At 31.7% G+C, this 24,633-nt stretch overlaps 3 protein-coding genes across 5 annotated transcripts in view; 2 read left to right on the top strand and 1 right to left on the bottom strand.

Moving 5' to 3' along the window:
• LOC137927377 (myoneurin-like) overlaps positions 1-3,820 on the bottom strand; it is a 60,743-nt gene extending 56,923 nt beyond the window's left edge. For all 3 annotated transcript variants that reach the window (XM_068771176.1, XM_068771175.1, XM_068771174.1), the window contains exon 1: positions 3,441-3,820. The gene's annotated coding sequence lies outside the window, so the exon portion shown is untranslated. The remainder of the gene's footprint in view (positions 1-3,440) is intronic.
• Positions 3,821-11,740: 7,920 nt separating this feature from the next.
• LOC137927336 (ras-related protein Rab-24-like) lies at positions 11,741-18,335 on the top strand. The gene is made up of 5 exons (XM_068771127.1): positions 11,741-12,043; positions 14,885-14,973; positions 15,884-16,010; positions 16,840-16,987; positions 17,788-18,335. Exons 1-5 carry the CDS (start codon positions 11,930-11,932, stop codon positions 17,925-17,927), a joined length of 618 nt encoding a protein of 205 aa, XP_068627228.1. The 5' UTR covers positions 11,741-11,929; the 3' UTR covers positions 17,928-18,335.
• Positions 18,336-20,113: 1,778 nt separating this feature from the next.
• On the top strand, positions 20,114-24,023 carry LOC137927238 (phosphatidylinositol 3-kinase 1-like). The gene is made up of 3 exons (XM_068771018.1): positions 20,114-20,162; positions 21,491-22,484; positions 23,285-24,023. Exons 1-3 carry the CDS (start codon positions 20,117-20,119, stop codon positions 24,021-24,023), a joined length of 1,779 nt encoding a protein of 592 aa, XP_068627119.1. The 5' UTR covers positions 20,114-20,116.
• Positions 24,024-24,633: the final 610 nt, after the last annotated feature.

Genomic DNA, 24,633 nt, shown 5'->3' on the forward strand with positions numbered 1-24,633 from the left:
TGCCGGCAGAGCTGGCATTAAGTTTTATTTCAGCAATTTGAAATTCGAATTAGTTAAGTTGGATGTAATAAGTATAAGGTATCTTTTCAGTAGTGTCGAGGACCAAAGCCAAAGGATTTTTAAGCGGTATCACACTTACACTACAAAACTTTAAGATTTTTAAATTCTAAAAGAACTTTTTAAATTCTCTCAATCAATTTAAATTTAAAATAATATATTTCATTGTTCTATTTATTTAACTAAAAAGTCTTTCAACATTTTCATGATAAAATATGTCTTTATCAAGCTTTTTGGAACGAAATGTGAAAATAATCTGCAAGTGCAAAGGGTTATTCTTCACAGGGCCTTTATTGTTTAAAATACTTGCCAGGACTTATCCAAGGCATCTGGACATGGAATTTATATTGGCTACTGCCTTCTACCCAGTACCATGATTCTATATATCTTTAGTATTTTAATTACTATATCATATATACTGTCAGCTGATAAGCCAGTATGTTTACAGTTGGCCAAATTTCTTCACATGCCATACCAAATCAGACATAACAAGACACCTATGGGTTCCAAGAATTCATTCTACTGTTTAATTATAAGATTATTTGGACCATTTGTCACTTCTTTTAAGCTGATGATCAATGATGATGTACTTTTGTCTTAAAGACCCATGATTCGAATGAGCAAGTGGGTCAAAAAAATTATACCTGTTTGGGGAATGAGATAGCAGTATACCTTACTTGGTAACAGTTGCAAAAATAATTAATTTTGTTAATTCATTTGTTGTATATTCTATGGCTTATATATTTTTACTTATGAATCAATAAATATGAAAGCTGATTGAGGAAGTATATTGTATATATCTTCAGGTCACGGTAAACAACCTTTTCTAATAAACAAGCCCATATTGTTTATATGAAAAATATATAGCTTTTGAATAAATAGCTATACTAAGGCATTAGTTTGTTTTGAACTCTTGTCAAATTAAGGATGTGTTGTTTTGAAATCTTGTAAATTTAATTTAAAGGATCTCTTATGGGAGAGTACAATTTGATTCTAGTCATTACCAACTGGTCTAATGTCAGCCCTCAGAATGATGAATATATAAATAATATGCATAAATAAATGAAAGTTTTGAAGAGATTACATACTAAAGCGCAGCAAAAGATATTCACCCACAAGGCGAACAAGCTATTTACTGTATGACTCTTAAAGCCATCAGACTATGCGTTTTATGCATGCTGCTTTTCATTGGTCTTACTGGAAATCTCTATTGGAGGCTGTCATAAACATCCTAGGGCTGAAGTTCTGGTTACAAATGATTCTTATATAGGCTTCTGGTACAACAAACTTTCAAAAGAAGATTTGCAGCGGAAATTAATTCTATATTTATTTCACACATCATTTGACATACTCCACACAAAACATCCTCATATAGTCACCAGACTGTTTATAGATAAGCACAAAAGAAAATATATATTTTATATGTAAACTAAATATATTATTAAAGCGCCGTGTGGGTTGAATCTTTCAAATACAATATATCTTTATTGGAGTATGCAATTACACCATTTTAAATTGTCAAATATTATAATTTTATAAGGAGCAAGCTACAACCAGCCTGAAATACTGATCCAAATCTCTCAGGAAATATCTAACTACAACTAGAAAGCTTGAACTATGGCTGTAGCTATAATAAAGTAGCGCCATATTATAAATTGTTAAATGAAACATACATGATTATTACAAGAAATAAAAATAAACTTGTAACACCTTAATTTTGTCCCCAAGTTAACAAATCCATCACATCCTTCCACAAAATAGCTTAAGCCTTCCGTTTCTTAGTTTTAAATCTAAAATTGAAAGTATATTATTAAGTAAATCTTATTATAGCATTCAAGAAATAGTTCATCCAAATGTATTAAACTTTCTTGACTCATTTAAAAGGTTGATATTATAATGTACACATTGAACATTCTTAAATTGTATTTTATATGATTGATGGTTTGATTTCTGACCAACTCTTGGCAGATCAGCACTCCGAGCCGGCATAGCTTGCTACCTATAGTATTAAAATAATTGATCAATTTAAAATGTATAAATGCATACTTGAATAAAGATATTTTAAATTTTTAAGTTTGAACCCGCACAGACTTTGGTAAAACCTTGGTCTGCTCCAATATGTCTTTCTTGTGAATATAGTATATTTGACATACTTCAACATACATGTACAATAATCATATATAACAATATCATTATTTCAACTCTAGGATGTTCACAGTTGGACCCAGACCTCCCTCAGAGATTTTACTTATAATATTAAAATAACTGATGATTTAAAAATGTGTGTGAATGTATACTTAAATAAAGATATTATTTGAATGTAACACTCTTACAACCACCACAACACCCATTTTTAACAAGCAGCCACCTGCTTCTTAACAGCAAACAGTGTGAGCAAACCGATGTTGGAACCAGATCACTTTGGCTTGCCTGTGGACCATGCAGCTGTACCAAGCTGCATTGACACAACATTAACATTACACAGCTCTACCAGGGCAGAGCTCTTTACTTCATGCAACTGGAATGTGCCCATCTGGCTTTTGTTTATTTAGGTTTTTTAGTTCACAGGCCCTTCCGCTCCATGAACTCTGCTTCGATGAAGCTCTTAAAGCCTAGGCTAACAGCAACCAACCAAGAATAAGTAGTATTACAACCACATTTTTGTGAGTTAGTAAAAAGGAATAATGATTGTAGTGTATGTCAACAATTGTAAGTAAATCTATGGAAGTGAAAAATTCCTCAATAACTAAACTCAGTTTTTGGGTTATTTATAACAAAGTTTTCAGGCATGGTCAAAGTTCATGGCATTCTAATAAAATCACTTGCACACTCTTCCCAAAAGTTTAGTATAATATATAAATAGAAATCGGTACAAAAACTGAGTAAATAAAAACAAATAGTTTTAAAAGAAAGGGTCCATCATGCAAATGAAAATTATTGACTGACATTTTCTGCCCATGTTAACATATCTTTACATGTTTATAACTATTGTTGTGTATATTATGGTATTAACTTTCTCTAGCGAATACAGTATAAGAACGTAGTACCTTTATCGACACGAGTGTTAAGGGCCCACAAAAAAGGTGGTTGACCCTTCGTTGATTGACCTCTTTTATATAAATACTTTTTGATTTAGACACCATATACTACTGCGTCGTAAACAAGAATAAGTGCCCCGACAATAAATAACCTTAAATGCTATTGTCATGAAACTTTATAGAAAGTTATATTATAAAAATAAACAACAACAAAAAACGACGGTGTATTGTCAGTAGAAATATTTTAAAATAAACACGCCAAGGAGATTCCAAATATAGTTTAATGATTGAATAAAGTTATTATGTATTGTGAAGTAAAAAAGTCTGTGAATATCATATACTCACCAAGTGACCATGTTATATACTCCACGGGAAATAAAATCTATTTAACACACCGCAACAAAGTTAAACTTACACGATAACAAATTACACTATAAATATAAGCACATTTAAACTTAATTACGACAACAAATAAGTGATACGTAAACAATAAATGATTTTAAAAATTATAGCCTTTCGTGCACATAAATCAATGCACAACCAAATGGTGCTGTGTTAAGGGTAAATAGAACTCATTAAACACACGATTTAACTAAATATTAAACGCTCGCACTACATTATTGTGATAATGGATGACTTTTAAAAGTGATTACAAAAGTTTTCGACGTCGATTATCGGAGATATAAACAAAAAACGCGAAGCAACAAAACTGTCTCAACGTCCATTTCTACAGCAAGAAGGTGATGCTACTGCCTACGAAAGGAGTGAAAAAGACGAAACTATTTTTACTATGACAACACTCGCGACTAACCGACTAATTCAAAAAGTATACGCCTTTGATAGACATAACTAAAACGTCACACCACGTACAAAATGTTTAATCAATTTTTAATCTTATTCAGTTGAAGTAAAGTATATTTTCAAATGCTCGAAAATAAGTTGTCCTACTTTAAAGTAACGTATAAAGACTTCATAAACCGTCAGCAATATTATTTAATTTTCTTAATCCTTAACTTGATAATTAAAAAAAATGTTACTTACTGTTTAATGATATACACAATTAACTACATCTTTTTTGTATTTAAAATTAATAAATAACATAGAATTCAGGGTGCGATTTATTGAAAATGTAGCAACATTCCGTTGGGTGTGGGACGAATATCCAGAAGATGGCAGAGCAGTGTGAAAAGGCGATAGCTATAGTTAGGTCGGGTGTTGAGTTGGCATTGTATATTACAACTTGCCTGGCCTTATCACGAACTGCCTTATCGCAACCCGAGGCTACCTCTTTTGTCGAGTTTCACCACCACTTATTTGTCTCTAGCTGTGAACAAAACATTTTGTATTCAATCAATTTTAACATCACGAAAATCTGTATTTTAATGTTTATTTATTTAATATTATCTCCGACAACGCGATATTGTGAATTACGTATTATGTAATTATTATTTTATTGTTCTAAATAAATACTAATTTTTAATCGTTTATTATTAATTTTGTAGTATGTTGAAAAGAAGCAAATTGGGTTATTAAATGGTAAATTAATTTTGCGTAACTTGTTTACATTGAAGTAATAACAAGATATTTATTTTGAACTTTCCTTGTACATTTGTTCGGTAATACAGGCTCAAGTTGAACGTGTACTATTTTTAACGAGGCCATTAAAGAAAACAATTTAATGAAAGTTTTTTGTTTATTAGTTTAAGTTTTTTAACTAACGAAACGACGAATTACTAAATCGTATCATATTATAAAAACATCAGCATACAAAAATTTTAATTGCAATAGTTATTAGTAAGAATGTTGCAATTACTGTTAAAGATGCTAATTGTTTAAATTTTTTGAAATGCATTCAATTTAGTCTTTGTACTTACATAGAAAAAAAAAATCTTTCAGAAATGGCGCGAAAATTTTTAAGTGTGTTTTTGTTAATATTTATATGTAATTTTGATATATTAATATAATGAATTATATCATAATTATGCGAAAATTTAATTTCTCTAATGGTTACGCTGTGACATGCCCTAGTTATGAAGTGAGTTTATCAGTACAAAAGCAAAATCGATCGAGTGGTTGTCGGATAGGATGGAATCGGCAATCAATACTTTGTCGCCTACAAGAGAGGGGCGAAGCACTAGAAAGAGATAAACGACCTGCGCGTTTAGAAGCAGTAATGAGAAAATATTCACAATGCCTTTTAACCTGTACTAATTTTAAATTCATATTGTCATGTAAATAATATATAGTCTAGATTCAAATTTAAAGACTTTTACAGTAGGCATTCTTATTATTACGTATACCTATAGATATATTATCTAATGTGTGTGTGTGTGTGTTTTCTTTAAAAAGAGGCCATAAGAACAACGTCAATATTTCCCGCCAAATAGAGACATACGTACAAATGATTAACTTGAGGAATATAAGCATTAAGCGATTGATGGTATAGCTCATTTTTCTGCTAAAATCTTTTAAATCTCAATGCAATCAACCTATGTTTATATCAAGTGATCAATTTAAAATATGTTATATTATTTTTTTTCTATTGAAATGCCACAGGCCTGTTATTTTTGACGTTAGTCTGCAGGAACAGATAATAAATAATAATAATTTTTTTACATTCATTAATAAAAAAAATTAAAACACTTTTTATTCTATTATCATTACGTTTATTATTTAAGAAACTATTGATTTTTAGATATTGTGTACCATATTTTAATTGACAGCAAAATAGCTATACATTTGAAATATTTACTGCCTTTTTCCAATCATTCCGTATATACTATTTTGGTTTGTAATAAAGCATAATCCAATGGTTATCTAATGATTGAATGTATAAATTTATTGTCACGAAAATGATAATAATTGATACAGTAAAAGCTTTTTATTCGCGCTACCTTAAAAAATACATAAATAATAATAAAGGATTCTAATAAGTATCAAAACCTCCTTTGTAAATGCCGTCAAATGAACTACCGTCATATTCAATAATATGGAATGTAATCCTGATATGAATGTTATGGAATACGGGAAGAAATTTGACAGCAAAACGCATGCAAACATAAAAGAGTCATTGGATGAACTAAAGCCACACACATTCAAGTCATCCTGGAAAAATCTGTGGCCAGCTCTGACTGGAGAAAATGACTAAGAATCTGCGCAAGTTCAAACTTTAATGGATGGTCCAGCTCTTCACGGGGCACGGGGGGTTCTCTGAGTACCTTCACCGGTTTAAGCTCAAGGAGGACCCCTCGTGCTTCTGTGAACCGGGCGTGGACCAGACCGTGGTCCACCTGGTAGCCCAATGTCCCGCATTCGGAGGACTCCGGGTCGACTCCGAATGCCGGATGGGTGTAAAAATAAATGAGGAAAACATGGCCTCCACGCTAGAAAATGCTAAAAGTAGGGAATCGTTTCTCGGTTTTTGTAAAGTAATAGTTAAACATGTTACGAAAATAAACAAGTGGAACAGTGTAATAGAGTAAGCATAAAACTGTTAATAAAAATGTGAAATAATGTTAACAAAATTGTAAAATAGAGAAATAAGAAGGCGAGATATGAATGAGAATTAGAACGAAAGAGAAGGAAAGAATGAATTGTGAAAAGAAAGAATGAAACTATAGATTATGAGAAGAATGATAGTAGAGAATGAAAATGAAAAGGACAGTCAAAAAAAAAATAATAAGACAATAAACGACCCCATCCTTCCCTAAGATGGAAACGACAGGCCCCCAATAGTGGGGCCACTAAAAAAAACTTTAATGAGACGGGTTTTAACTGATAGAATCAAGTTTCAAGAATTGCTTAAATCACAAGATGGAGATTTGACTGCAACCGACTCGGAGGAAATGTTAAATTCACAGCCCATTGAATAAGCTTAGGCTTCAACAAGCACTGGAAACGTGACATTTATTACAATATTAGCAGAGGTTTAAGAATGGCAAAATGAACTTTGCGATTTCGAACATCGATTATGAACATTGACGCGTTTGTGGAACGAAGTCTTATGCGTCAGTCTGAATTGAAAGAATTATTTAAACCTTAAGATAATTAATCAAAATGTTCAATGACTAAAATTAAATTGTTTTATATATATTATACGGGATACATTCCTATATAGATATAGATATATAAATATAAAGGAATGTATCCCGTATAATCCCATATAGATTAGCATTCCGTGTTCACGGTGTCTGTATCTGCGGTATATTTATAGACCATATACCCCGCGAATAAACAGCTTTTACCGTATATGTAAAGCGTTCGAAAGTAAAATATATAAAATAGTTTTTTATTTCGGATGATACTGTCAGCCCGATGGCTTTTATAGTTTCATCGGAACTGAGTTCATGGAGAAAGAGTCCGTGAACTTAAAAATAAAACAGAAGCTAGACAGATGCGTTCCAGTTGATGACGTTCGCACGTAGTGAACCGCTCTACCCGGGAAGAGCTGTGTAGTGTTGGTGTTGTATATGCTTGGGACGGCAGCGTGGACCACAGGCGAGGCAAGGATGGATCCGGATCCAACCTCGGGTTCGACCACGCTGTTCGCGGTTAGGGAGCGAGCGGCCGGCCCCTTAAGAACGGGTGTTATGATGTAGTGAGTAACGGTGGGTAGCGAAGTGTCGCAGGTGCAGTGGTTGCTGGTGCTGTGAGTTCAGTGGGAACTCTATGATGAGCGTGAGGAATAGGTCTTTGGGACGTCTCTTGTCCTTTGCTAAGATACAGGGGAAGTAACGACAAGCACTCGCTATGAGGAGGTTTGGGTGAGAAAAGGCCGACTCAAAGAAAGTCTCTGAGCAAGCCTTAATTAATTTGAAATATAATTATTAAAAGTCGAATATAACCAAACATTATCTACGTATATATCTATTATTTTCATAAATTTTATATGTTTCATATAAGATTGCAAAAATTAAAATGTTTCCTTTTCAAAACTACACTTGTCAATGGCAATGTCTTGACCATAACCTTTTATGTTCTTAAAAATCCAAGTAAATTAACATTAACAAAATTAATTATAAGTAAATTAAAATTAACAAATAGTGATCTTTATCAATAGTAATTTAAGAGAAAACTTGCAATTTATTTATTCGTTTCGGTTTGGGACAGGGACATTACAATTTTCAGTAATAAGATATATTTTTTTATTAACATTTGTCCTCTTTCCTCCTTCACAGTATCTATCATGCTTTTTCTTTCTTTCATCCATTTTAAAATCTTTCATTGCATAAGCATTATTGTCATTCAACCATTTCCTTTCACCCTTCTCCATTACCAAAGTACCACAGATTATTTATCACATTATCGTTTTCTAGTTTTGAGTTTTTAATTTTGTATGTTTCATTTTATTATATTCTACAACTAATTTATTATTATTCATATTTAATATTTTTTTATCTGTTTTTAAATATATTTACATTCCTTTGTTCTTACCCGACCCTTTATTAATTTTAACAGTTACGATATAAAAACCGATATTAGGTATTTGATTTTATAACAAGCGCCGCGGTTCTGTGGTGTGGTTCTGTCAAAGACATTTTTTTTTAAAATGGCCTTCATTTTTGAGGAACTCTCGTTCTTCCCTAGTATGGCATAGCAAGGAGTATTTATACAATTAATATTTTTTCAATAATATTACTGACATACTCTTCTCTCATCATTTTTAATATCTTTCCTTCATTTCTCTTTTTTCCCTCCACAATATCTTGCATTCCTTTTCTTACCTTTCTTTTCGTACACCGCCTGACTTCTATTGTCTTTCTACTGCATCCTAAATTAAAATTTTTATTCGTTCATTTTTGCTTTTTATCTTTATTTGGCTTAGTTTAGTATTGATATTATTTTATTTCGTTATCTACATTACACACGCATTGATTTTTAGTAGACTTTTAAAATTATTACAGTTTATTATCACCTTATTTTACTTTTTTGTTTTATTTAAATTATACTTTTTATCTGTTAGTTCTTGTCATAGACCCTGTGAACGTCATCCAGGGCTACAACGACGACAAAGGATTGTAATAGCCTAGTCTAAAATAACTGTTGGTTAAGCAGTAAATTTTATTGTTATATTAATGATTTTAATGAAATTATTTTTAAAAGCAACTGCCCACTACATTGATCTGTATAGCGTATCGAAAAGTTGTATCCATTCTATTTCACAAGATTACGAGACAAAAACTTCTTTCGTTTTTAAATAGGAACCAATTTCAAGGCTGTTAGTTCCGCATTCACCGTTTAGGTAGGAGACTTTGAATTTTGCGCCATCTATCGGCAGGTTAGATTAAATTTTCTTTACACAATGACATTTAATTTATTTGTTTAAAATAATACTGACCACCAAAGGTATTTTTTTTATCATTATTTATAACCAAATAGGTAATAAAATAATATACAGCGGTTTGAACTGATCATAAGAGCCCTTGAGCTTGATAATACAAGGCGCTAAGGCCTTTCTCCGCTCTGCCCCTGAAACATGGAATTAATAAATGCCAATAGAAAGCAACGGTCGACATCCGTCAAAAAAAATTGTTACTTTATATATACAAATTGATTCATTATAAGCGTAAGAATTATAAAAGTTGAATATATAGCTCATTTGCGGTCTTTTTTTGTACAATACACTTTAACCATTTTTTAAAATAATAACGTAACAAGAAAACAAATAAGAAAAACATAATAAGAAAAATATTTTAAAATTCGAACGATACTTCATAACAAAATTATTGTTTACTATCTGTCCCTGTCGACTGTGTACTGTCAAAATTTATTGGCCTGTTGCATCCCAATAGTAAAAACAAATTAATGTTACATATTTCAGAGTGATCACTTTATACAGGCTGATTGCAAATAGATGTAAATGCTTTTCGCTTACAAATTAGCTACATGTTCGCCTATATAGAGATTTTACATGTAGAAAATATTAATGTAGAAAAAATAACTTTGTATACTAAGATTATTAACGACATTTAAGACAAATGTAATTGATACATGAAATTAAATAAGAGTCTGTATTTAATACAATTATCTTATATTCTATTTGAAATAACTAAGAAGCTGTAACGTGTGTGTGTTGTAGCTACAAACTTAAAAAAAAACATAAAAATAAGAACTACATATTTACACAAATGTAAATGATATAAAAGTTTGACACCAGTACTATTATTTATATTACAAAATAATGCAATACATAATATCCCATAGACTAAAAGACCGAATCGCATATGACAGGGAACGCCAAACCCCAATCATACTAGATAGAAGAATACTGAAGTTTCTTCCGAAATTTCTCCCAACGCAAACACTTTCAGAAGCAGTAATAGTATTATAGCTAGGCAATAAAACCGACTAACCATCCCCACCACCACCTTTCAGGATCTTTATGTCGAAATGCTAAACGTATATCCACAAGTGACAGCCAAGTCCAGGTTCATTAGTCTAGTCTAGACATTCCATGAAACGTCCACCGAAACGGTATAAGCACTCGGCGGTCATAAATTTAATATAATTGCAGTACCCGGCGATAAATATTGCACATCGATCTTTGGAAAGAGACAATCGGCTAATTTCGGCTTCGTAGAGTATTATCTCTGTTCCACACTACCGATGTGACGTTTTGTCAATCGTTGTATTTCGTGCGACAGAGATAACCCGATTGTCTCTTTCCAAAGGTCGATGTGTCATATTTATTGCCGGGTACTGTACGCTATAATGTATAATTATAAGAGCTATTTACTTAATAAAACAAACTAACTAAACTATTTTAATATTTTCAACCTAAATTTTTTCGCATTGAAATGTCAGGCTATAGAAGCCGTTATTGCGCTGCTCACTACCAAACAAATGAATTCATGTTTTTTGTTATATTTTATTCAGTTCAATATATACAATTAAACTATAAAAGATAGCAAGCCTTAAAAATAAATCATGTGATACCATGAACTACTTATCTTTGTTTACTGTTCAGCAGGAATATTTGTTTACCTGCACATGGATATTTATTAAATCGATAAATATATACAGTGATTGGCATTCATTGTGTTATCTATTGTAAATAAACTCGAAAGGATGGACATTTAAATCTATTAAAGTCGATATTAATAACTCGCATGCATTATTAATCGAGACAGAGTAATATTTATATTTAGTGATAATAATCGTACTAAACTTTAAACTAATTGTATTGGTTGGTAAATAACTAACTACTCTCAGATTTTCTAAAAGATTGACAAATTTATATTTATTTTTTAATAATATGGCATATATCATTTAACTAGATCCGCTGTGACCGAATCATTTTTTTATAATAAATATACTAAAGATCTCCTTAATTGATAAGTATTTACAAGGTTACAAGGTTTATTTTATATTTAACGAATGGAAAGCAAATTTTAGAATTCCTCTCTACTGTGATAACTCTCATTGTTAAAATATAAAACTAGTCGATATTCTTACTAAAATCTTCTTATCTTATTTAATACTATTCTTACCGTCTAAATTATTAAAAATGATATTATTAATTCAACATAACAATTCAATGTGTTATAAAAAAACCGAGTAATAAATATCGATATGTTGATAATCGATATCGACTTCCACTGGTTATCGATAAATGTCGCCATTCCTGTTAAAGTTGTAAGTGTTGTTTTGTGTTTTGGTTGTAGTTTCATTGCAGTTATTTGTGAAAAATTTCCCGGGAGTTCAAAATTCCCAAACTGTTTTTGTTAAACATGTTGTAATTAAATAATTGTATAGTAATTAACACAAGGAAATCATAAATTGACGATGTTTTGAAACGAGAAAATTAGTAACAACAAAATATAATAAACAACAAAATGAGTAGATGTGATTTTAAAATTGTTTTATTGGGAAGTGAACATGTCGGGAAGACGAGTTTGGTTCTTCGTTTCGTGAATTGCAGGTTTAATACCGGTGCTCCATATCAAAACGTGAGTAAAAATTAGAGAAAAAAATTATATTTCTATGCAATGATTCATCACTTTGTTCTATTATGTATTCTATTGTTCATTTTTACGCAATTAAAATATATGAGTATAATGGTTTTAATACAATTTAGTTAATGTATTTATTGTTTACGTTGCAACAAGTTATCCCAATTGCAATTAAAAGTTTTGCGACGTTGTTATAAAAACACATGGAATATTAGTTATATTCAAAATTCCCGTATTAAATTATTTTATTTTACTTAAATTTTGACCAAAATCAATTAAGAAAAAATGATATTTATTTGTATTTTTATTAATGTAATTGCCAGTGTTGTTGAAATTAGTACTAATGAAATGAGAGAACTTCAATAAGTTTTTAATTTGTTCACTTTAGTTGTGTAAAACTATTTTTACACAACTAAAGTGAACAAATAATACAACCTGATGTAAATTCATAGAGAGTTTGTATATTTTAAAGGGATTTCCTTTAAAATTTCAATCCTTTACAAAGTTCTGAAAAATTGAGGCCTGTGGCATAAAGCTCATTTCAGCTCATTAACAGGCTCCTAAAGCAACATTGTAACATTTGTCACTAAGTGATAAAAATTGAGATATCTAGAAAATAATAAATAAGACTTAAAATGAAGTGACTGAAGATGGGATAAAAGGTGATGGAAAATAGAAATAAAGAAAATGAATATGCTAAAAATTAATATGTAATGAAAGATGATATAAAAGATTGAAAATAAAAAAGGAAACTGAAAAAATGATTGCACCCATAAATATCTGTTCCCAACATTATATGGGTGGAATGAGAGGTCCCCAAAAATGTGGAGGGCATAAAAAAACCTTCATCTCAATACCCTATACCAGCCCCTACAATACTTTTGTCTCGGGACCACCATGGTGGATCAATAGAACAGTGTCTTTATGAAACTTAGTAACATAATATTTTCAGACATGGGATGTCCACTGTAGAACATAATTCCCTTACCAACAATACCAATAATTTTAACATAAAAAAAGTTACTTTTAATGTCAAAAACACTGAGATATGCCTAGAAAAATAAATATATAATAGGTAGTCAAACTTCATGATTGGTAGAATCTTTTTAAGAAACACTATTGAATGTTCTATTTTAAATGTATAAATAAATATATAATAGGTAGTCAAACTTCATGATTGGTGGAATCTTTTTAAGAAACACTATTGAATGTTCTATTTTAAATGTATAAATAAATATATAATAGGTAGTCAAACTTCATGAGTGGTAGAATCTTTTTAAGAAACACTATTGAATGTTCTATTTTAAATGTATAAATAAATATATAATAGGTAGTCAAACTTCATGATTAGTAGAATCTTTTTAAGAAACACTATTGAATGTTCTATTTTAAATGTATAAATAAATATATAATAGGTAGTCAAACTTCATGATTGGTAGAATCTTTTTAAGAAACACTGTTTAATGTTCTATTTTAAATGTATAAATAAATATATAATAGGTAGTCATACTTCATGATTGGTAGATTCTTTTTAAGAAACACTATTGAATGTTCTATTGAATGTTCTATTTTAAATGTATAAATAAATATATAATAGGTAGTCAAACTTCATGATTGGTAGAATCTTTTTAAGAAACACTGTTGTATGTTCTATTTTAAATGTATAAATAAATATATAATAGGTAGTCAAACTTCATGATTGGTAGAATCTTTTTAAGAAACACTATTGAATGTTCTATTTTAAATGTATAAATAAATATATAATAGGTAGTCAAACTTCATGATTGGTAGAATCTTTATAAGAAACACTATTGAATCTTCTATTTTAAATGTATAAATAAATATATAATAGGTAGTCAAACTTCATGATTGGTAGAATCTTTTTAAGAAACACTATTGAATCTTCTATTTTAAATGTATTACTACTACTATATTAATTTATTGGTATCCAATTTGTGTGGTCTTTTACTTTGGAGATCTATTCAAAAGTCAATTTTGGGACTCTATGAGCCTAACATAGTACTCTGGTTCAAATTTAAAATATCTTTATTTGAGTAGACATTTACATGGGCTTTTAAATGATTAATTATTAGCTTTATAAGTAAGTTGTAAGTTACCATAGGCTTGGAATGCTGATCTGTTCAGAAGAGCAACCAGAAAGTCAACAGTCGCTGTTTTAAATTAAATTAAACAATTTTTTATTCATGTGTACATTATATCTATCATGTATATGATTTAATAAACCAAGTTCCACACATTTTGATTAACTAAAAACTATCAAAAAAGATTATTGTATAACATACTTTTAATTTTAGATTTAAAACTAAGAAGTGAAAGGTCTAAGATATTAGGGGGACCGGAAAGCAATGTCGCTTTCTTAAGTTAAATTAACACAACTACATTTTTAACAAATTTTTATTTCTTATCAACAATATATTCACCTTAATAATAAACAACCTTTTGCTGTCTAGTACACCAATTTTCAGTGCCAGAGCGGTAAAAACCAATTGGTTTTTCTGTAAAATGTGTCGACAAAAATGACATTACTCTCTGATCCCCCTAATATGAAGCCATGAAAGTTTTTTTATGTCATGAACTGTGTTTACTCTGCAGCTTAAGTAACAACTGACCAAATCCTCAGCTAATGTCCCGTGTTGGATTTTTATAATCCTCATTACAGCTCAATAATTTGAATGTCTAAGAAATTCATTATATCTATTATTTAGACCATACACTGATTGTAGTGACCACCCATCTACTGCATTTGTAATTAGTATTACATACAATATTTTTTCATCATACCTGATATATAATTAGATATATATTTTTATATTCCAGACAATCGGTGCGGCTTTTTGTGCAAAGACAATGCATTCAAATGGTAAAGATTTCAATATTGGAATTTGGGATACGGCTGGAAGTGAAAGGTAATTGTTTTCAGGAAATATATATAATGAACACACTATATATACTAAAGTGTACACACTGAACAATATGTTGTATATGTAAAACATACAGAGCTGAATATATAGCTCATATGTCAGCAAATATTTTGAAGCTTTTACACCAATTTTTAATCAACCTGTATAAAGTGATCACTCTGAAATATCATATATCAATTTATTTACTTTAATAGAACATCTTTTTATTATTATTAGGATCAATGTTCCACAGACATTTGTGTTATTGCCTTTGTTTTACATTGACGTTTAATATTACTAAATTGTTTTTGTTCATATTTTTGAATGTTACAGTGTTTTAAGTAAATAGGTTAGTATCCTAATCTGTATTAACGACGCCCTAACAATGTCCAGTTTAATATTACATTTCATGTGACCACCTCCTCATACCTACTCTATATTGACATCCTAAGGTTGTAAACCAGTATATCTTTGATATCTTTAGTCTTGTCCGTGTAATATACGCACGAGTTGATGTGATACTTTTAATGGAATCGTCAATCGAATTCAAGGCTCCTCTAAAGGTATCTATGGGTGATACACCATAATCGCTACACTTGGAAGGCGGGTTGGCAATCTGAGTGATGTATTATGGTACGCAGAAGACGCTGCTGCCTATACTCTGCAATCTTGTTTAATGAGCAGTGGTAATCCTGTATAATTAATCCAGGAGATGACCTACAATAGTCCTAAGACCTAAAAAGTCTGACTCGTCTACTGCTAGAATGCCACTGCTCATACAGGGTGTAACATACATTAATTGACAGCCAATTAGCTATACACACACCCTTTACAAATGTTCATATCTATAAACAATCACTCAGTATATCACAGTTTTCAGTAAAGGTGAAACTTGTTATTAAATCTATATTTTCAGGTACGAAGCCATGACCAAAATGTATTACAGAGGAGCTCACGCTGCCATCATATGCTATGAGCCATCCAGCTATGCCTCCTGGACCCGGTTGAGGCACTGGTTACAGGAGTTGAGGACTGTTGAAGAGGTACAATGTGTTACCATCGATTATAAATGTAAAAAATTTAAAATGTTGAACATATTGTTCATTCACTGTCAATTAATGTATGGTATGATCTCAAAAATCAATGTGTTTATATAGTAAAAAAGCATTTTTAAAATACAGATTATATATAAAAATTAATTATCGTTATTATCTGTCCTTGCAGACTTGTACTAATGAATGCTATTGGGCTGTAGAAAAAATAAATTAATGTAACATATTCCAGTGTTCGCTTTATACAGAGTGATTTAATGGAAAATTACTTAACATTCATTTTAAAGATTTTACATTTATAACAAAACACCGTGTATATAGGTTTATTGACTATTACAATTGCAGTTTTTTTATCCTATTATTTTGAAAATTTAACTTTTTTGGTCATAAACTATTTCTCTTTTACTTTATGAACTAAAGTAAACATTAATTTAAAAATTACGTTAAACAATTATTTGAAAAATATTGTGTAGTAAAGATATTTTGACCTTGACTTAATCATTTCAAATATAAGATGTCTATGGTCATAGACCTAAGATTTCCAATAAGACTGGTAGGAAGCAGTCATCACCCAGTGTCTCAGGAGGACAAGACCTTATTGGTGAACAGCCTATGTTGTACTATTTCAAACTCAGTGAGTCCATAGAGTATCATTATTTCAGCTGTAGGATGAGGAGGATATATGGTTTCCCTTATGTTTACCATAGGTTTGGTTGCATGAAGCTTCCATCCAGGCTTCAGTCCACAATCTTCAGTTCAGAATTTTTAAGCCACACTGCTAAGGAGAAAGTACTATTTTTATATTATATTTACTTTTCAGGAATGTAAAGTATACCTATGTGCTACGAAGAAAGATCTCCTCGACTCAGGTGCGGTGGTCAGAGAGGTGCCAGAGGATATAGTAAACACATACTCGCAGGGTCTCTGCGGACATTTTGAGACATCGAGTAAAACTGGAGAGAATGTTGGTAAGTTTTGTCTTAAACTTTGTACCACTATAGGAATATAGGCTTTGGTGACTCTGGGGTATAAAAGTACTTTTATATATTCATACATATATATGAATATATACATGTAGTCTGTAGTGTTTCATATAATTCTGTTGGTAATATAAAAATTATATATTTTTCCTGCAGTTGGAAGGGGATTAGCATAAGAAATTTAAGGCTAAGGAGCATGGCACAAAAAAATAAAACTTATTTTTTATCTATGTTACTTTCATATATGTACATATATATATATATATATATATATATATATATATATATATATATATATGAGACAGGAAAAATATGTAATTTTTATATTACCAACAGAATTATTTGAAACACTACAGAAGTTTCAATGGGCAATTCGGGCAAACACCTGTATTGTAGAGAGGCAATATAAAGTAGGAAATTCATAATAAAAGATAATGTTAGATTATGTGATATATGTGACAAGAGTGAATTGAATTTTATTAAAAATGTACAAGTCCCTTTCCCACAATAAGCTAGCGGTGTATGAGAGGCCCCCAAAAGGGTGCCAATACCAAAAAAAAATTTCTAGGTTCAGTGAAATTTTGAAGTCCTGGCCTAATGGAGCCTGTCGTCCACCACAGAGAAGTTTGACTTGACGACGCCAGAAAAAAAGTTGATATTTTAGTCTCGTCAAGCAAACTTATACTAAACTATTGCCCACTTGTGGGAAGTTGGTCCCACATTGGGAAACACTGCTCTAAGTTATATAAATAATATACAACAAAGTAATACTTGAAATATATTTACAGATGAACTCTTCCAGAAGATTGTAGACGATTGTGTAACAGATATAGAAATTATGAAGAATGTAGAAAGAACGAGAGTGCAACTCGCGAAAGAAGAAGAAGCTAATAAGTTGAAGAGCAAGGAAACAGCATGTTACTGCTGAGGAATATTCCGCTGTGTGGGTTCAAACGACCAAATAGGCAATTACCATTTGGAAAACCATTTGAGAAGTCTTCGAAAAAAACATTATATCTTTAAAGTGGCGTGAAGAACAAATATAGATATAGTCTCATATATTTATTTTTTTAGTAAAGAAGGCATACTGTTTAAGTATAAAGATATTTTTTTAAATATTAACATGCATAATAAAATGGCTTGCTTATTCTTCTAAACTGTGAAGAATATATATATTACTATGTAAGTCATATCAAAAATGATTGAAATAACATATATGTATGTTTGAAAAAAGAAACAAAGCATTTGGTAAATGTTAATAAAAATATACAATGAAATGGTGTACAAAATAACATTATTCGCATGTCCCTGAATATGTGAAGTGTGTATATAAAAATAGTACATATTAAAAGGCTCGCTTTATATATCTTGTTTAACTATAATTTTATTTATAAACTCTGAACATATCCACTTTTATGTAAGTTGTATCGAAAACGTTAAAAATATTATAATATTTTAGCAAAATTATTATACCACATAACATATATACATATATATATATAAAAATATATATATTTATATCATATATATATTACACCATATAATATATATATATATATATGTACATATGCCACAAGTTACTGGGCAGTAGCTGTACAATAGAAAAAAATGTAAGATATTTCAGAGCGATCATTTTATACAAGGTGATCGGAAATAGATATAAAATCTTTAAAGCTATATACACACCTTTAAAGTCTCTTACATCAATAACTAATCATCATAGAGGCCTATACTTCTTCATTTCTCCGTCATGTTTCTTCAGCAATAATAATGTGTAAAAGTTATTTCTTATCCTTGCAATCTAATATAGTTTAAGACCAAACATGGTGAAACTACGACCTAGCCAATGATATACCTAGGAATAGATTCATAGTGAAAATATATGCTGTGGAGGTAGGAGAAAGAGAGATATGATAGTGAAGTCTCTATAACCTGCTGAAGGATTTAGAACTGAACAAAGCAAACATCAGCTTCTTTCTGGAATGGGCTTCGAAAGCAGCAATAGCAGGATTATTTTAATATTTGGTTAGATGGGGAGAAGTCTGGTTGGTGAAGGTAAGCGTCAATAAATTGCAAGAAGGCTTTCCTAAACCTGGTACGCGGGCCGTCAGCCCCGAGAGCCGTACTCGCTCCGGACGGTGAATACATGAAATGCAGAGAATCTACGTCAATAAAGAACCGTTATAAAAATATATTTCCTAGTTTAAAACATTTTTACTAATAATGCGAGTAACTAAAGATATCCATGGCTTTTTCTTACTTTTGATTGACATCGTCTTTGACAGCTAGTGACTAATGCTAGACAGGTAGTGACTGAAGTTTGACAGGTAGTGACTAATGTTTAACAGGTAGTGACTGAAGTTTGACAGGTAGTGACTGACGTTTGACAGCTAGTGACTAATGTTTGACAGATAGTGACAAATGTTTCACAGCTAGTGACTGATATTTGACCTGTAGTGTCTAAAACACACTTTGGACTTTGTGTTGTCATTACCTACAAGACCTAGAAAGAATCCCGCAATCTTATTGTTTTGTTTTAGAAGATACTGAAGGAATTGAATCTAGAAAGAGTGTGATGACTTGAGTTGTCACTTGGAATATGTCGATACAACTTAGATCAGCTTAAACAGATTCTGCCCGAGACTATGACACCAAAATCGATTTTAAATCACATTGAATTCGATTATTGCTTTAATTAATCGATTTTATTGAAATTTTTTAAGGCTTCTTAACCATTATTTCGCATTTTACTCCTCCCTATAGATCTCTAATTGAATCTGTTGGAACCTGCCAGCTTCCGCTGTCTGGTCCACCATTCGGATAGACTTTCTACACTACGCATGCTGGTCCATTGTCTTCACTCCAGGACCTAAAGGCTCTATTGGCCATCAGCTTTTGAATCTGCTGGGCTTAGTCGGTTACATTCAAACGTTTCCGAATGTCCTAGTCCCTGATCAGATCACGTGAAGAAATGCCAAATAGCCCTTTTCATTGAATAAAATCAACTCGATGACGAAAGCCTCAAGTTTACCATAAAGTATTATATCAAATTGTTTATGAGAAAATTTTTACGATTGACAATAAAAAAAATCAATTTACAAATGTATATTTTACAATATGAAAACGAGATGTGGTTTTTGCGTTGTTCTTGTGCAATTCTATGGTAATATATTTTAAGTTTTTGTTGATATACTCTTAAGAAATTAAAATGAGGTCTGTTGACGAACTAAGTTCGAGGTCCAACGGATTGGCAAGTTGAAATAACACCCCACAGCGTGTAGAACATATAGACGCATGGTTGGAATGGAGACCACTGATAAAGTCAGGGTCCGTTCCCAATGTTAATATTAAGAAAGGGACAAATATATAGCTACTTCCGATATGCAGCAGTAGTCGTGCAATGAAGCGCACCGCCCGCCAGCCCGCTGATAAATGCGCGTGCGGTGAACAATGTGAAACAACTAGTTAGTGGGGGTTTTTATTTAATAGTTTTTTTCGTGTAATATTTTATTTTCGCGCTCTTCTATAGTTCCTCTTATGATCTGTTATTCCTTTATTTCCTTTCTTTTTACAATTCTTCAAGAGGAACTTTTAGAAGCGGCCTGCTTCTTGTGTCTTCCTTAACAAAGTCATCTGTCTACCTTGTTGGTGGACGAACACTGCGCTTACCGGTTTATGGGTCCACCAGGACCTCAAGGTCCATGATGCCTGCCACTTCAACTTGCGAATCTGCTGAAATCTGGATGGTTACTTTATTTCGTCTACAAATCTCTCCGTTCATGATTTGATGTTGTAGAGAAATGGCGTGCTTAGTATATGTACAGGGTGATTGCATATGGGTGTAAAAAGGGGTGATTAGTTATTAGTATAAAAGCTTCTAGTCGTGAATGTCTAGCTGATTTGCTGTCAAATAATGTAAGGTCCTATCCAAAAATGATGTATATATCAGAAATAATAAATAACGAAATGATGTTATAGTAAAAAAATGCGTTTTTAAAATTTAAGATCAGTACATATTAAAATTAATAATTGTTTACTATATGTCCCTGCAGATTTTGTACTATTTAATGGAATCAGGAGTTATTTTGCGGAAGTCCATCCTAAGTAAGAAAAGGACCAATGTTTAGCCACTTCCGCACATGCAGCGGTAGTCGTGCAACAAAGTGCACCGCCCGCCAGCCCGCTGATAAATGCGTATGCGGCAAACAATGCGAATTACACAACTGCCACCGTCAAATCACTCAACACGTGTTTCACCCCTCCACGGGGCATCTTCAGGAGTTATGTTACACCGATTAGTGCAAAACAGAGTAGATTTTGTACTGATAACAGTTATTGACTTGTCACATTTCAACAAAACAATTTTAATGTTACTCTTATATTTAACACTATGCAGTGTAATTTAAAAAAGATGTTAAAACTTTTTGGAGACAAATGACACTAATAACTAATATTCTATATATACAACGTAACAATATTTAATATTTGCAGTGTTTTCGCTTGCGTCGAAACCTAGAAGTGTTAACCTGGCATTAGAAACGACATTCGAATTTAACAACAAACATGACGTGGCAATTATAGAAAAAGTAAGAAAATTTCTAGATAAAATAGAAAACGCTGTTGATGAAAAACTTTCGATTCGCACAGGAAAAGATAATGTATCGGAATATGAATTCACAGATTTTCTACGAGAATTACTAACAACAATCAATTCATTCAACGATAAAAACTTAAAAGCTGTATTGAGAATATTTAACGAAGAAATACGAAGCCATAACTACAGAGGATATAGGTTCAAGGAAATAATGGAAGATGGAAAATTAAGACGGTATATCCTGTTAACACTAAAGAAGATAAAGGACACCCCAATCCATCTTCTTCGTAAACAACTGAAGATGAACTTAAAAGGATTGAAGAAGAAATACATAAATAAACAGAACACAAGTTTTTTAAACTTCCTGAACGTGCTTTACAAAAGACAATCTCCAGCTGCACTTAAAAAAACAATCGAAAACTTTAAGCTTTATAAAAATACGAAAAAAGATACAGATGCAAATCTAAGAGATATCATACGAAATGCAATTAAAACAATAATCTATGACAGGTATTCAAATTTAGAAGATAATGTACGTAGAGATGTGAAGTCTTGGCTGGAACTAATGATTAGGATAGATAGCAACTTCAACAAAAACAACTCGCACATATCAGATATTAAAACCTCAAAAATTTATCACAAAACAGGTAAAACTTCAACTCAACGCCGATATACCTTCGTTACTCTGTACCCTGAAGCCATAGATTTCAGTAAAAACAACTTTAATGTAAGCACAACGGAGTCAATCTGGTCAGAGAGGACAATACCCAACAAGAATTATTTCTATTTAGTTAAAGGGGCTCAAGCTAGAGTCAATGATAGAGAAGATAGACAAGTGAAGAAATCGAATATCAGTTCTGCAAGCTTAGAAGAAGATTGGAGAACTCACAGGTGTGCCCATAATACGACAGATTTTGAGTAACAATTCATTAGTGAAGCAAAATCAACTAAAACTATCATTTTAGGCCATAAGCCGTCTATTTCTGGACACAATGTACCAAGCCCACAGATTACCAATAGGACGGCAGCCTATATCCAGTGTCTTCCGACTACCATAACCAGGACTTTGTGTCTGCCTGGTCTCTCTCTGTCTGTCTGGTCTCTCTCTGTCTGTCCGGTCTGTCACTATCTGTCCGGTCTGTCGCTATCTATCTGGTCTGTGTCTGTCTGTCTGGTTTGTCTGCCTGTTGGGTGGACATCCTACGCTGCCCTTGCCAGTTCGTGGTCTATATAGAGCCTTAAAACTCTATAGTCAATTCTGAGTGTTCCGCCAAATGACAATACAACTCGCTGGTCTGTGACGGTTACGTAAAAATCTCGTGCAAAAACCTTTATATGATATTTTAATCATAATTAAATCTGAATTTAAATATATGGGGGACCGGAAAGTAATATCGTTTCTATCGACATATTTTAAAGTAAAACCGATTGATTTGTTACCGCTCCGGCATTGATTTGTATACTAAACGGCAAATGATCGTTGATAACGAAGGTGAATATATTGTTGATTTTAAATAAAAACTTATTAAAAATGTAGTAGTATGAAAATAACTTAAGAAAGTGACATTACTTTCCGGTCCCCTTAATAAATTAAATCATTATTTATAAAATGTCGTCAAAATATCACTATGGTTTCGTTATTTAGCTGCCGAATGTCCAATATTAATTGTTTTTTTTTGTTTTTAATTCAGAAGGAGAGTAACTTCTGCTTTGTGGTTGGTAAGACAAAACATAGCCGGATTCAACAAAAACTTCGAGAAGACAAACAAAAATGACAAATGGTTGCGAAGGGCCGACCAAAATGAAAACGGAAATAATAAAAACGAAACTGCATCCGCAAGTTATTTGGAACGCATTAAGCAACTAGAGAATGAACTTAAGAAAATGAAAAAAGAACTCTCAGCTAAAATATCTTCAATAACATATCAGTTTACAACAGAACCTAATAAAGAAGTAGAAGATTATAGTGATTATGTAGATCAAGAAGAATTTCTTGGAGAATCCAAATCGAAGAACAAAGTTGATAATAAACCTATCACGATTGCTACAACAGAATCTGATACGTTTACAACTAAGATTCAAATTGATAACAAAACAGTTCAAGCGAATTATACAAGAATAGAACAACCTAAACAATTAGCATCAGTTTTTGAAAAACATAACATCACTTTTAGAGCTATAGATGAATCGATTGAAACAAGTGACTCGAATCACACCAACACCACTACAGTATCAGTCAAACCAACGTCTAAACTTGAAAATATAACAGCAGTAACACAAGAGATGACAACTATATCCATTATAAATAATACAGTTGAAGCTACAGAAGTATTCTATAGCAGTAATATCACAGAAAATACATCAAGCAGAATAGATAGCAATTCAACACCTGCAGATAAAACAACGAATACTACGATATTAGAATATTGATATTGTATATGACAATAAAATCATTTAAAATTAATATCATGTATTTTTATTTTATTGTTACATACTGTGGGTTGTGACTCAAAATGAAACACCACTGGTTCACAAGGATTCCTTTATTCACAAATCAGATGGTCAACCTACTTTAAAACAGATTATACTTTCGCTTAGTCCAAACTTGCTTTCAAATCGCTCAAAGAATCACTGTCCAAATAACTTGCCAAATAGTCACTTTGTACTGATCGTAGATCTTAATCTTATAACTCGAAAAACAACACTGAACTGTCGACATGGGGAGTACATCTATTTATACTACGGATAAGGTTCTAGTAAGTTCGAGATAGTACTCGGTTAGAATTTCCGAGAACCATACACATGTCGCCACAATCCTAGAGTTCAGTGTTTATTGTTTAGAGGGTTCTGTAACTCGTGCTTTGTAATATGTTCCGATTGAAATCACACTTCAAGTGATGTGAGAATAATTATCTCAGGTTCCCTTGTGGGGCGCTTTGAATCTAATTACTCCATGGAATATCCCACGAAGACATCTATGAGTTAAGCGGCCTCCCCATTATAATAAGTCAGCTTACGTGTTTCACTTCATCTTTTTTAA

The sequence above is a fragment of the Battus philenor genome, unplaced genomic scaffold, assembly GCF_028537555.1.
Source record: "Battus philenor isolate CCGP_79_NKW_IND1 unplaced genomic scaffold, ilBatPhil1.0.hap1 SCAF_30, whole genome shotgun sequence".
In the NCBI taxonomy this organism is placed as follows: Eukaryota; Metazoa; Arthropoda; class Insecta; order Lepidoptera; family Papilionidae; genus Battus; species Battus philenor.